The sequence below is a fragment of the Heterodontus francisci genome, chromosome 24 (genome assembly GCF_036365525.1).
Source record: "Heterodontus francisci isolate sHetFra1 chromosome 24, sHetFra1.hap1, whole genome shotgun sequence".
NCBI classification, from domain to species: Eukaryota; Metazoa; Chordata; class Chondrichthyes; order Heterodontiformes; family Heterodontidae; genus Heterodontus; species Heterodontus francisci.
In genome coordinates, this window is record NC_090394.1 from 73,072,032 (window position 1) to 73,085,882 (window position 13,851).

A 13,851-nucleotide genomic window follows, 5' to 3' on the forward strand; every position below is an offset into this window, starting at 1 on the left:
TCGAAGCAAGTTGAAGTGTGAACTGTGCCCCAACAAACAGCAGGACTTGCCGGAAACCAAAGAATCCACATTGAACTCAAAGGACTGTAAATATAATCCCGATATTGCCTCAAACCTTTCCCCTTTATTCTATTCTGTCTCTATCTGCGTGTGTGATTTTCACATATGCATGCTAGCGTGGTCGAATTGCATATTTGTAGTCGTTAACCGGATTAGAGATTATAATTAATAAACTTCCACCTTTCTTGTTTAAATCTAAGGAAATCTATCCGATTTCTTTGCCTTACCATTGGAGCAGTGAACAAGGATTCACTGAGGGGGGAGCTAAAAACACGGTGTTTCTAAAATTAAATCCTGTTACAGTTAAACCAGGCAAAGGCTGAGAGGGAACCCCTAGACCCATTCTCACCTGGTCGTAATAGAAATTTGGTGGCTAGCGTCCTGGAGAGAGAAAGAGAAAGAACCTTCCAGAAAGAATGTGGAGAGAGAGCGCTAAGGTGGCTTGAGTTAACTAGGGGGCGACAGAGAAACCCCAGTGAAAGCACAGCCAATATGGAGGAGCGTAATTCAGGGATGGGTACAAAATTGTTAAAGCTCTCCCAACTGATCTTTATTATTATTATTAACCTCATTACAGAAAGGATATAATTGCACTAGAGAAGGTACAGAGAAGATTTACTAGGATGTTGCCAGTACTGGAAAAATGCAGCTACGAGGAAAGATCTGATTGAAATGTACGAAATTTTGAGGGGCCTGGATAGAGTGGAGATGAAGGGTTTATTCACCTTAGCAGAGAGGTCAGTGACGAGGGTGGCATAGATTTAAAGTGATTGGTAGAAAGATTAGAGAGGAGATGAGGAAAAACTTTTTCACCCAGAGGATGGTGATGGTCTGGAACTCACTGCCTGAAAGGATAGTTGAGGCAGAGGCCCTCAACTCATTCAAAAGGAGTCTGGATATGCACCTCAAGTGCCATAAACTGTAGGGCGATGGACCAAATGCTGGAAGGTGGGATTAGAATAGGTGGATTTTTTTTGGCTGGCACAGACATGAAGGGCCAAGTGGCCTCTTTCTGTGCCTTAAACTTTATATGATTCTATTCTATGATCCCAAAATTCAATGAGGGAGACAGGGAAGCGATTTTTGCGTCTTTTGAAAGACTGGCAAGGCAGGTAAAGTGGCCAGCTGAGTCTTGAACTCTGACGATACAGAGCAAATTAGTAGGAAAAGCCCATGAGGTTTATTCCATGTTGCCAGATGAGAGTTCATCAGATTATTAACTGACAAAAAATGCTATCCTCGGGGCATATGAGTTAGTACCCGAAGCCTATCGTCAAAAGTTTAGAACGTTCAAGAAGCAAGCTAATCAAACTTACCTGGAGTTAGAGAGAAATAAATAGCTGGTTTTTGACCAATGGCTGAGGGCTCTTAAAGTGCAGCTCAGCTATGAAAATCTCAGAAGTAATTTTGCCAGAGGAATTTAAAAACTCTCTCCCACTGTCCATAAGACACATGCAGAGGAGCAGAAGGCTCATAGAGCCCGACAGGCAGCAGTCCTGGCCGATGAGTTTGCTCTCATTTATAAGTCAGTTCCCCAGGGGAAAACCTTTCCTAATCACCCCCATAAATCCGAAAAGGACAAATGGTGGGAAGGTGATAGAAGCCCAAGCCGTCCTGCGAGGGAAAGAAAAGCAGGAGACACAGGGGCCCTCCTCCAGCCAAAAAGGAAGGTGCTGTAAGTAGGAGTGAGACCCAGAGACCTGTGCGCTTCCAATGTAATAAAGCAGGGCATTTAAGAGCTGACTGCTGGAAACTAAAGGGAAAACCTGTAGGGTTAATCAGGGCACACCCACTCAGTGAAGTGACCTGATGGAAAGCACAGCAGAACAAGCTGTGGCTTTAACTGCAGAAAAAGTGATACCCAGGAAGCTTAATATTGCAAGTGTAGGAAAATTTAATAGGATTCCTGAAGGGAAAGTAACCTCATACCCCTCAGGTGGGGCAAGCAAGCCCATAGTAATTCTCAGGGACACAGGGGGGGACTAGACCCCTTTTACTGAGAAAAGACCTGACCTTTCCCCCAGAGAGTGCAGTGAACATCAGAATGGTGGTGAATGGCATTGGAGGGAAGTGCATACCTGTACCTTTATACCAGTTGCACTCGGAGTGCGACCTAGTTTCGGGACCGGTGACCATAGGGATTGTCCCTAGTTTGCCTGTGGACAGGGTTGACCTGCTCCTTGGTAATGATCTGGCGGGGACAAAGGTGTAGTTTCCCCAGTAGTGAAAGAGACACCGCAGGAGGTCAGAGAGACAGGGCAGTGGCAGGAGACGGTCCCTTGCATGTTTCCCTGAATGTGTAATGAATCAGGCCATGATCAAATCAGCTCCCCTAGAGGAGACTGAATTGGCACTGCAGGCAGATGACCATGAGGTCTGTCTGTCCGAGACTTTCTTTGGAAAGTTAGAAGACCCAGGGAATGCGTTAAATAAATCTTCCCTAGCTGAGGCTCAGCGAGCTGACCCAGTATTAAGAGAGTTAGCACAGGCTGCCCAGTCTGAAATTGAAGCACAGGGAGTCCCTGATTGCTAATATTTAAAGAATGAAGTACTGATGAGGAAATGGAGCTCTCCTCACAGACCTGAGAGCAAGCAGTGGACAGTGCTTCACCAGTTAGTGGTGCCGCAGAGGTACCGGAGTGAAAAAGTAAGAATAGCCCACGAGATTGCAGTGGCTGTACATGTCGGTATACGAGAAACCACAGCCCGCATAAGAGAGCCGCTTGACTGGCCAGAACTCCAAAGATGTGGTGGAGTACTGCAGGAGTTGCCACATGTGCCAGGTTGAGGGGAAACCCCAACCTACAGTGAAACCTGCACCCTTAAATCCTGTATCGGTGTTTGGAGGACCCTCCAGCAGAGGGCTGGTGAACTGTAAGGGACCCCCACAGAGAACAAAAGGGACAGGCAGGCACAAGGCTGACAACAGGTTAGAAAGGAACAGGGAAAAAGGGACCAGGAGGGCAAGTTAAAGGAAGTCCGGGAGGAATCCCGGATGAAAACCCCCTACTGTCCAGTCAGTCAACCCCGAAATATTTGAGAAGTTAGACCCCACATCCTCCTATGTAAATGCAGACACTAGAAGCACCCCACCAGAGTTGCTAACAGCATTTACAGGCACCTGCAGAGACAAAGAAAGTCAAAGAGGGCAGAGAAAGCCTGAGGGTGATGCCTTATCTAGTGGGAGTGCAGCAGAATCTGGACTAATACTTGCAAGCAAGAGTGTCCCAGAGGACAAAGGGAAGATTAGCAAAGAATCCACCCCCAGAGTCAGGAAAAAAGGGAACCATCCATTCCCTAAGGTGAAAGGCTGCGTTTGCTGACAACGCAACCACTAGGTGGCACAGTACTTGCACATGCACAAATGCAGGCACTTCAACTGGAATGTCAGTGTCTGCAATGTTCAGGCAGCTGCCAGGATTAAAGATGGCGCTGCTCAATTAATCACTGGAAATGCTCATGGTAAGATCATTCTAGCAAACTAACCTTACATTAAGTTGGATGGAAGCACAGTAATATGTTACTATATAGTTATAAGATACTAACTGTAATCCTCAGATCCATTTAATTGTCCAGTAATCCTATTAAATGCAAAAGGAACTTTATGGTTGCCTGATTTCCAACGGAAATGCAGAGTGTATAAAATGTGCTGCCAATTCTTTATTGCGTTTCAGTTATATTACTGACCAGGACTGATTTCACCCGAATGCAGCTACTAGCTCCCGCCCCAACGGCCGCTCTCCCCCCACTTGACAACTCGCTTCCCCCCACTCAGCCGCTCGCTCCAGACCTCGCTGCTCCTCCTGACTCCCCTGATCGATTGTTACCCACTCCTCGGCACCCCGCTCTCCGGTTGCTCGCTCCCCGCCTCTAGCTCCAAGTCGCACCACTTCCCTCCTTTCGGCCATTCACTCCCACTTTTGATCGGTCTCAACGCACCAACCCCAAAGAAGCAAGGGGTGACGGGGCGATGTAGGAGCGAGTGGCCGAGAGGTGGGAAGTGGCGTGGGCTGCAGCTAGTGGCTGCAGGGGGGGGGTTGGGGGGGGGGAAGCGGGGAACAATCGTCCAGGGTAGTGGAGGGGAGCTGCGAGGTCCGGAGGGAGCGTCTGATGAGAGGGGGGTTGGAGAGCTCCAGCCTCAAAGTCTCCCATTCAGCCGCTTCCTCCAGCCGAGTGGGGGACTGGATACCCAATGACGCTGTATTGCGCATGCGCGAAGATGGACCAGACACGGATACGTGATGACGTTGGTGCTGCGCGGTGATGTCATCGCGTGCATGCGCCACTTAGTCCTGGCAAGATGTAGCTGCGCACGTGTGCAGCTTGGCGCACTTTGATGACATCAGCGGGCCGCTGCATTGTCAGAAATCACTTTGAAGGTGAAAAGCCCTTGCATGACTCAAAGCACTGACAGTTCAGAGTGGAACCACCCACTGTCGCTGCCCCTGAGCGGAACTCCAACCCAGGGCTAATTAAATCTAACCCCACCTCCCCCCAACAGACCTCAACAATAACAAAGACACCTGAGACAATCACGGAAATGTGCAAACTGAAATTTTTTTTCCCCAAAAACCACATGTTTATTGGGATGCCAAAAAGGGCAGTTTAGAGCAGCGCTGCTGCCCAGAAAAGGCAGGCTGTAACAATTGTTAGGGTTCTGAATGAATGAGAGAGATGCATGTGTGTTTTCCTGTCCTTATCTTCTCTCAAACCCATTTAATGAAATGCTCTCTTAAAAAAAACATTTCATTCCGCTGGGTGTGGAGGTGTTATGCAGATCCTCACCTGCCAAGAATGAAGCATATTAATTTTGCCATATGAACACTGATTTTAAACTGTTGCTGGAGTGAAGAAATGACTTGTTTGAAGATCACCAGACACTTGGCTGGAAGAACATTTGCATACTAAGAGTGTGTGCTTGGAGAGACAAAAGAATTACTACCTGATCTAATTAACCCAAATGGATTTTGATCACCAGAATTGAAGGTGTAAGGAAGGGTATTCCAGGGACTGCTAAGATGATACAATCCACAAAGACAGGACTGACTAACCCAGCTGGTCACATGACTAACCAGCTGATCCAGGCTTTTGAATGAGAGACAGGACAGTTTGAATTCGGAGGGCAGTTTGCAACAGAAGCTGGAACAAGGAAGCCTCTCTCCTGACTGTCTCTCTCTCAAGCCACTGGACCCGCGGAAGACACATAAACCTCAAGAGAGAAAAGACTTCTACATCAAAACAAGTTGAAGCGTGAACTGGGCCCCAATGAACAACAGGACTTATCAGCAGCCAAAGACTCCACATTGAACTTAAAGGATTGTAATTATAATCCCAATATTGCCTCAAACTTTCCCCCTTTATTCTTTTCTACTTTGTCCCCATCTGTGTGTATTTATCGCGTATGCATGTTAGCGTGGTTGCGTCGCATATTTGTAGTCGTCAACCGGATTAGCATTTAAGATGAATAAGCTTCTACCTTTCTTGTTTAAATCTAAGGAAATCTGTCTGATTTCTTTGCTTTACAATTGGAGCAGTGAACAACGATTCACTGAGGGGGGAGCTAAAAACACGGTGTTTCTAAACTTAAATCCTGTTACGGTTAAACCAGGCAAAGGCTGAGAGGGAACCCCTAGATCCCTTCTCACCTGGTCGTAACAATATGAAAAACATCAAATATGATGAATATTGTACCACTGTAAACCAAAACACAATTCAATATTGCCCCAAGTATAGAGTGTTCTAAAGCTTTGTGCTTGTACATTAATAAGTAATTTTAATCAGACTGATGACAAAATCTTAGTCATTTTATTCCTGCTCCATGCAAACATGCTCTATGTTAAAATAATTATCTCCATCAAATTTTCAAAAGGTTATTTACGGCATAACAAGCTCGTATTAATTTTGGGTGTCACATTTACACAAAGGTTCTACACCTATTCCAGTTGAGTATATTAACCATTTTAGTTATCAGTTTCAATCTTGCTTTAATAGAATTCAATTTGCTGTAAATGTCAAATTATGCAAAGTATGTTGACACAGTGTTTAGGAGGCAATACTTACCAGCTTTAAAGAAAAACAGGCTTCTGCTAATAGAGTTAAAAGATTTTAACCTTTCAGTTATGAGATGTACTTTATTCTCATGGATAAAAGAGTTACCGTACAAATTTTAATGCTGGCTGTCTGTTCATTTTATACATCAATTTAACAGGAAAAAAATGACTTTCCAATCCTGAAATTAAAGTATAACCTGAGCAAACTGCAGAATACACTGAAAACTCAGATCTAGATTTTATTGAATATCATGTTCATCTTTTCAAAACACTTCGCTCATTCTGATGCAATGAGGCATCATAAAGCAGACACATTATTTGACCTTTAAAGCGAATCGTTTATTTGAACAAGGATACAACATCGCATTTTTCCTCGAGTGTAAGTTCGGGTTTGTTCTTTGGCACTCTGATTATTTTTCTTTCCTTGCTGTCAGCTCTTCCCAACCACTACTCCCCTCGCCCAACCCCAGAACACAAATTTACGCTCCTCTCAAAGGTCATACATTGCACGCTGGGAAGCATTTCCACAGCTCTCCATTTTAGTCAATGCAGTTAATGTCAAACTCAACACAGCATGACAGAAGTAAAAATGTGCAAGGCATTTAAGGGTGCACTTTGTTGGAAGCTGGAATTTAAAAAAAACACACACAGAAGGACTCACCCAAAAAAGGAGGTTTAAAACATTTGAAGCATCTTATAGTCAGGAAATGTAATCTGTTCAGGTCTAAATCAAGGAGCTATCCCTTACACATTTGGGCAATTGCTCATTAGAAATCGAGTCCACAGCACAGAAACAGACCATTCGGCACAACTGGTCCACGCTGGTGTTTAAGTTCCACAAAAGCCTCCTCCTACCCCTCTTTTTTTTTTATATAGAGATACAACACTGAAACAGGCCCTTCGGCCCACCGAGTCTGTGCCGACCATCAACCACCCATTTATACTAATCCTACACTAATCCCATATTCCTACCACATCCCCACCTGTTCCGACATTTCCCTACCACCTACCTATTCTTTTTTTTTTTTTTTTGGGCCTCCTTATCTCGAGAGACAATGGATACGCGCCTGGAGGTGGTCAGTGGTTTGTGAAGCAGCGCCTGGAGTGGCTATAAAGGCCAATTCTGGAGTAACAGGCTCTTCCACAGGTGCTGCAGAGAAATTTGTTTGTTGGGGCTGTTGCACAGTTGGCTCTCCCCTTGCGCCTCTGTCTTTTTTCCTGCCAACTACTAAGTCTCTTCGACTCGCCACAATTTAGCCCTGTCTTTATGGCTGCCCGCCAGCTCTGGCGAATGCTGGCAACTGACTCCCACGACTTGTGATCAATGTCACATGATTTCATGTCGCGTTTGCAGACGTCTTTATAACGGAGACATGGACGGCCGGTGGGTCTGATACCAGTGGCGAGCTCGCTGTACAATGTGTCTTTGGGGATCCTGCCATCTTCCATGCGGCTCACATGGCCAAGCCATCTCAAGCGCCGCTGACTCAGTAGTGTGTATAAGCTGGGGATGTTGGCCGCTTCAAGGACTTCTGTGTTGGAGATATAGTCCTGCCACCTGATGCCAAGTATTCTCCGAAGGCAGCGAAGATGGAATGAATTGAGACGTCGCTCTTGGCTGGCATACGTTGTCCAGGCCTCGCTGCCGTAGAGCAAGGTACTGAGGACACAGGCCTGATACACTCGGACTTTTGTGTTCCGTGTCAGTGCGCCATTTTCCCACACTCTCTTGGCCAGTCTGAACATAGCAGTGGAAGCCTTACCCATGCGCTTGTTGATTTCTGCATCTAGAGACAGGTTACTGGTGATAGTTGAGCCTAGGTAGGTGAACTCTTGAACCACTTCCAGAGCGTGGTCGCCAATATTGATGGATGGAGCATTTCTGACATCCTGCTCCATGATGTTCGTTTTCTTGAGGCTGATGGTTAGGCCAAATTCATTGCAGGCAGACGCAAACCTGTCGATGAGACTCTGCAGGCATTCTTCAGTGTGAGATGTTAAAGCAGCATCGTCAGCAAAGAGGAGTTCTCTGATGAGGACTTTCCGTACTTTGGACTTCGCTCTTAGATGGGCAAGGTTGAACAACCTGCCCCCTGATCTTGTGTGGAGGAAAATTCCTTCTTCAGAGGATTTGAACGCATGTGAAAGCAGCAGGGAGAAGAAAATCCCAAAAAGTGTGGGTGCGAGAACACAGCCCTGTTTCACACCACTCAGGATAGGAAAGGGCTCTGATGAGGAGCCACCATGTTGAATTGTGCCTTTCATATTGTCATGGAATGAGGTGAAGATACTTAGTAGCTTTGGTGGACATCCGATCTTTTCTAGTAGTCTGAAGAGACCACGTCTGCTGACGAGGTCAAAGGCTTTGGTGAGATCAATGAAAGCAATGTAGAGGGGCATCTGTTGTTCACGGCATTTCTCCTGTATCTGACGAAGGGAGAACAGCATGTCAATAGTCGATCTCTCTGCACGAAAGCCACACTGTGCCTCAGGGTAGACGCGCTCGGCCAGCTTCTGGAGCCTGTTCAGAGCGACTCGAGCAAAGACTTTCCCCACTATGCTGAGCAGGGAGATTCCACGGTAGTTGTTGCAGTCACCGCGGTCACCTTTGTTTTTATAGAGGGTGATGATGTTGGCATCGCGCATGTCCTGGGGTACTGCTCCCTCGTCCCAGCACAGGCATAGCAGTTCATGTAGTGCTGAGAGTATAGCAGGCTTGGCACTCTTGATTATTTCAGGGGTAATGCTGTCCTTCCCAGGGGCTTTTCCGCTGGCTAGTGGCAATTTATAATGGCCAATTTACCTACCAACCTGCAAGTCTTTTTGGCTTGTGGGAGGAAACCGGAGCACCCGGAGAAAACCCACGCAGACACAGGGAGAACTTGCAAACTCCACACAGGCAGTACCCATCATTGAACCCGGGTCACTGGAGCTGTGAGGCTGCGGTGCTAACCACTGCGCCGCTGTGCCGCCCTTCATCTCACCTTATCAGTATAACCTTCTACCTCACTCCTGTGCTTATTGGTAGTGTCTGAGCAGATACCAGGGGCTGAATTTTCATAGTATGGAGGAGACACCGTGCCTGGAAAATCAAGATTCCCGACGTGGTTCCAATGTGCTGCGATTTTTAAAAAGCTGGGAAGCAGAAAGTGACAAGCTGTCCAAAAATAGTGAGTCTGTAATTGAGCATGCAAGCAAGCTAACTGCTAGCTCGTCGAAGGGCAGTTTGCAATTTTTGAGAGGAGGCATGAAAAAAAAAAGCAGGGTCTCAAGCATGTCCACAAGGAGGCGGCAGCGGCATTGCAACAGGGAGCTAGTCATGGACGCGGGCGCTACTTAGAATGCAGTATGAGAGGGAAAGGGTATAGGATGACTTCATTCATTAGCACAGTGACCATCGTGTGATCAGTGCTCCCTGAGAGTTTGATTAATGAATGCTGGAGCAGTTGGCGGGGAAATGAGCCTATCTGGATCGTGGAGGCATAACGGGGGATCCAGGAAGCCATGATATTGCAGCTGGAGGAAAGCAATACCATCCTGGAAATGAGGATTAACTTCTCGAATTGGAGATGAGCAGCAATGAGGAGCAGCAGTAGATGCAGACTCTTGGCTATGAGGGGCGCAGAGGTGAGGACGAGGAGCTGGGAGGCACAGGTCCCTGTCCTGCTGCTAGACCCTGAGCCGCTTTTTCTTCGATTGCAAATTAGATTGGCAACCACAATAGCGGCTGTCAGTTTCCCTTTAAATTGGGCCCGCTATATACCTCTCCCACCGAGTCACCATCTCTGCCACCCCTAATTGGACAGTGAATGTGCCATCGGGCTAATAATTGGCCTGTTCTATGAAAGTCATGTCAGGCGCCGACACGATACAAGCTTGGGATCTGGAGATATACCCCGACATCGGGGTCCTGACCCAGAAACAAAAATCCAGCCCCTCAGGTATCACCAGGTCATTCAACTATGTGAAGCACCAGAATTGAGCCCTGTCCCGTTCTTGCCCACTATGGTATGTGGACACTAATATAATGGTTATCTTACAGGGCTATTAATCCAAAGACCTAGACTAATAATCAGGAGACAGGAGTTCAAATCCGAACACAGCTGCTGAGGAACGCACTGAATTAAATAAATCTGGAGTAAAAAGCTAGTCTCAGTAAAGGTGACCATGAAACTACCGGACTTTAATAAAAACTCATCTGATTCCGATGTTCTTTAGGGAAGGAAAATCTGCTGTCCTTACCCGATCTGGCCTACATGTGACTCCAGACACACAGCAATGTGGTTAACTTCCCTATGAAATGGCCTAGCAAACCACTCAGTTATATTCAAGGCAGTTCACTGCCACTTTCTGAAAGGCAATTAGGGCTGGACAATAAACATTGGGCTTGCCAGCAACACCCACATATACTGTGAATGAATTTAAAAAAAAGTAACACATACATGCCCAGTGGTTAGTGGATAGCAGTGAGGAACAGCAAACCCGATCACATTCCCTACCTCCCCCCATCCTTAACCCAAAACATTGAAGTGAATTGTAGAATCATTTTTTGGTGCTGTTTTGCAGTGGATTGTCCACAGTTGGCAGCACTTCCACCTCGAGTCAGAAGGTTGTAGGTTCAAGACCCACTCCAAAAACTTGGACACAAGTTCCAGGCCGACACTTCAGTACTGAGAGAAGTCAGACGTGCCATCTTTCCGATGAGGACCCCGTCTGCCCTCTCAAGTGGACATAAAAGATCCCAAGGCACTATTTTTATGACAAGGAGGGGGAGCTATTCCCAGTGTTCTGGCCACTATTTATCCTTCACCCCAACATCACTAAAACAGATCATCTGATCATTATTACAGTACTGTTGGTGGGACCACAAAATGCCTGCCACATTTCCTAAATTACAACAGCTTCAGAAGCACTTCATTGGTTGTAAAAGTGCTTTGGGACATCCTGACATCATGAAAGGTGCGATATAAATGCAAGATTTTTCTTGTTTCCTTTCTTTGGTGTGACATTGTACATCCTGGCAAGGAGTTGAACAGAAAGATGAGATATTTTTGACAACACCAGTGCCAGATTTTCACAGCACTGAGGCACAGACGGCAAGAGCGCGCCCCTATTGCTTTTATAACCAGAACTGTGATACCATCTGTCCAATTTGTTGTGGGTGCGTTTCTCAAAGAGCAGGGATACCCAAACCAATAGCAGTTTGAACCATTTCTTGTGCCAGGGTTAGTGTGGCTTCGATGAAAGATCGTCTTCAAAGCAGAGAGAACGAAAGCCACAGGCAACAGCAAAACAATAACCACTGGAGCCTCAAGCGATGAGGTAGATGACAATGACAAGGAAAGAGAAGTGAAGGTACATGGAGAGAATGGAGCAGGGAGTAATAAGTGATAGCAAACACCATACTGTAAGTGTAGAGTACACAAATGAGGAAAAAAGCCATAAACTATCTTCTGCCAATGACTGTATTGGGACCAATGACTGAAATCAGGAGCATTTTTGTATGCAGTAATTTATTGCATGACGCCAATCATGTAATTTATGTACTGTCGGCACCAGGAGTAGAATGGAATACTTAAATGAATATACTTTTAACACACATACTCACACTCACACTCACAGTGTTTAGTCCACACTGAAGGTCAGTGATCAGGGCACTCCATACTCCCCAGTCTTTGAACAAGTGGATTGTATCTGGTGCCAGTAACTTTTCCAGATTTTTAACAAGACCCAGTAACTTTTGTTTCCCAGATAATGTAGCTACAGTATGTCATCTTTCTCATTATAATCAGCCTCATCACTGCTCTCTGCTCCTGTGCTACTTCAAGGTCTCTCATTAATCATTCTCCTTGAACCATTAATTTTCAACATGCATCTGTAGCAAGGTAATGCAAAGCCCTCCATTATTCTTTTTCCAATGTTCAAGGTCCATTCGCGCACTCATTCCATGTTGTTCAGCACAAAACTCTGAAGTGCATCACTTAACAGCTTGATTTTATAGTTGCACAATAATATAGTCATAACATTAAACACCTCTTCTGCAATTCCTGTGGACGTTTAGCTTCTTCACTATTTCAAAATCTTATGTTGGCTATCCAAGTGGACAATTTCATCCATCTACTCTATTTTCATATTATGTGCAAATTAGAGTGAATAATGATAAAGACTTAAAGAGTTAAATTATGAGAATAGATTGCATGAACATGGCTTATATGTGATCTGATTGAGGTGCTCAAGGATTTGATAGGGTAGATAAAAGAGAAACTATTTTCTCTTGTCAGGGAAATCAAGGAGGGGGGGGGGGGGGGGGGGGGCAACGGAATCTTAAAATTAGAGCTACGCCATTTCGGAGTGAAACCTGGAAATATTTTCCCACACAAAGGGCTGGAGAAATCTGGAATTTTCTCCTCCAGTTGGGGAGTGTCAATTGGAGCTTTAAAAACCGAGATCGGTAGAGTTCCGTTTGGCAAACGATTCTGGCTTCTTGGCCATTCCTGATTTTAATTGCACCACCATTGGTGGCCATGCCTTCAGATGTCTAGGCCCTAAGCTCTGCAACTTCCTCCCTAAACCTCTCTCTCCTCTTTTAAGTTGTTCCTTAAAACCTACCTGTGGCTAAGTTTTTAGTTGCTGGTCCCAATGGCTCGGTGTCAAATTTTGATTGATAATCGCTCCAGTCAAGTGCCATACGACATTTTACTACTTTAACGGTGCTACATAAATGCAAGTAGTTGCTGTTGTAAAGGTCTCAAAGGATATGGAAATGAGGCCGGTAAATGGAGTTAAGGTACCGATCAGCCATGGCCTAACTGAATGGCGAAACAGCTTGAAGGACTGAATGTGCTCCTCCTGTTACTATAAAACCAGCTTGTCTATGCAGCCAACAGTCTCTTTTATGAATATGGTACCTGATGACTTGCTTGTGTTCCTCTCGCCTGCACAGTGGCCAATCTGTCATAGTAGCGGGATATCGGATTGTCATGTTCAATGCCCTTCTTGGCACAGCGTTGCTTGTAAATTTCCACAAGAGAAAGCGATGAAGGATTGTCTTCGACCAGCCGCATTTGGGGAGAGACTGCGACAACACGTGGTACTATAAAACAAATGGGGAATCACAAGTTGGACACCACTTGTCGCAACTTCAGCTGGCATTGTTCATGCAAAATGCCCACAAACAAGGAGTCTTAGTTAATAAAAGGGAGTGTTAGTAAATAGTTAGTAGCAACCAACATCACTAAAGCAGATTATCTGGTCATTATCACAGTGCCTTTTGTGGGTCCTTGCTATGTGCAAATTGACTGCCGCTTTCCCACATTACAACAGTGACTATACTGTTACAGTACTTCATTGGCTGTAAAGTGCTTTGGGATGTCCCGATGTCATGAAAGGTACTATATAAATATAATTCTTTCCTTCAAATAGATCTGTATTTAAATATTTTATTCAATTGAGTTAGGTGGGAGGATGTTAACTGGACATAATTATGACATAACTTACTTATTTGGTTGTTCAATTATCAAAATAAATTTTCTTGGTATGTTAAAACTCAAAGCAATGTCTAATGTGATGCACTCCCACTTTTAAAGACTGCAATAAGATTTTATGGAGGCATACGGCACGTTGAATAATTAAAAGCAACTGCCAGACAAGGTTTGCTCTTTGTTTCTTGGCTTTTTACTGAAAGTTTAACTGGTTCTCAAGACAAGGGCATTCTCATAGGTAATGGGACTCAGCAGTGAGA

At 45.3% G+C, this 13,851-nt stretch overlaps 1 protein-coding gene across 3 annotated transcripts in view; it reads right to left on the reverse strand.

The window, feature by feature from the left end:
• Nucleotides 1–13,851, reverse strand: part of trrap (transformation/transcription domain-associated protein) — a 218,468-nt gene that overhangs the window by 11,133 nt on the left and 193,484 nt on the right. For all 3 annotated transcript variants that reach the window (XM_068056569.1, XM_068056568.1, XM_068056567.1), the window contains one exon: nucleotides 13,019–13,203. In XM_068056569.1, coding sequence (XP_067912670.1) covers nucleotides 13,019–13,203 — 185 coding nt within the window. The remainder of the gene's footprint in view (nucleotides 1–13,018; nucleotides 13,204–13,851) is intronic.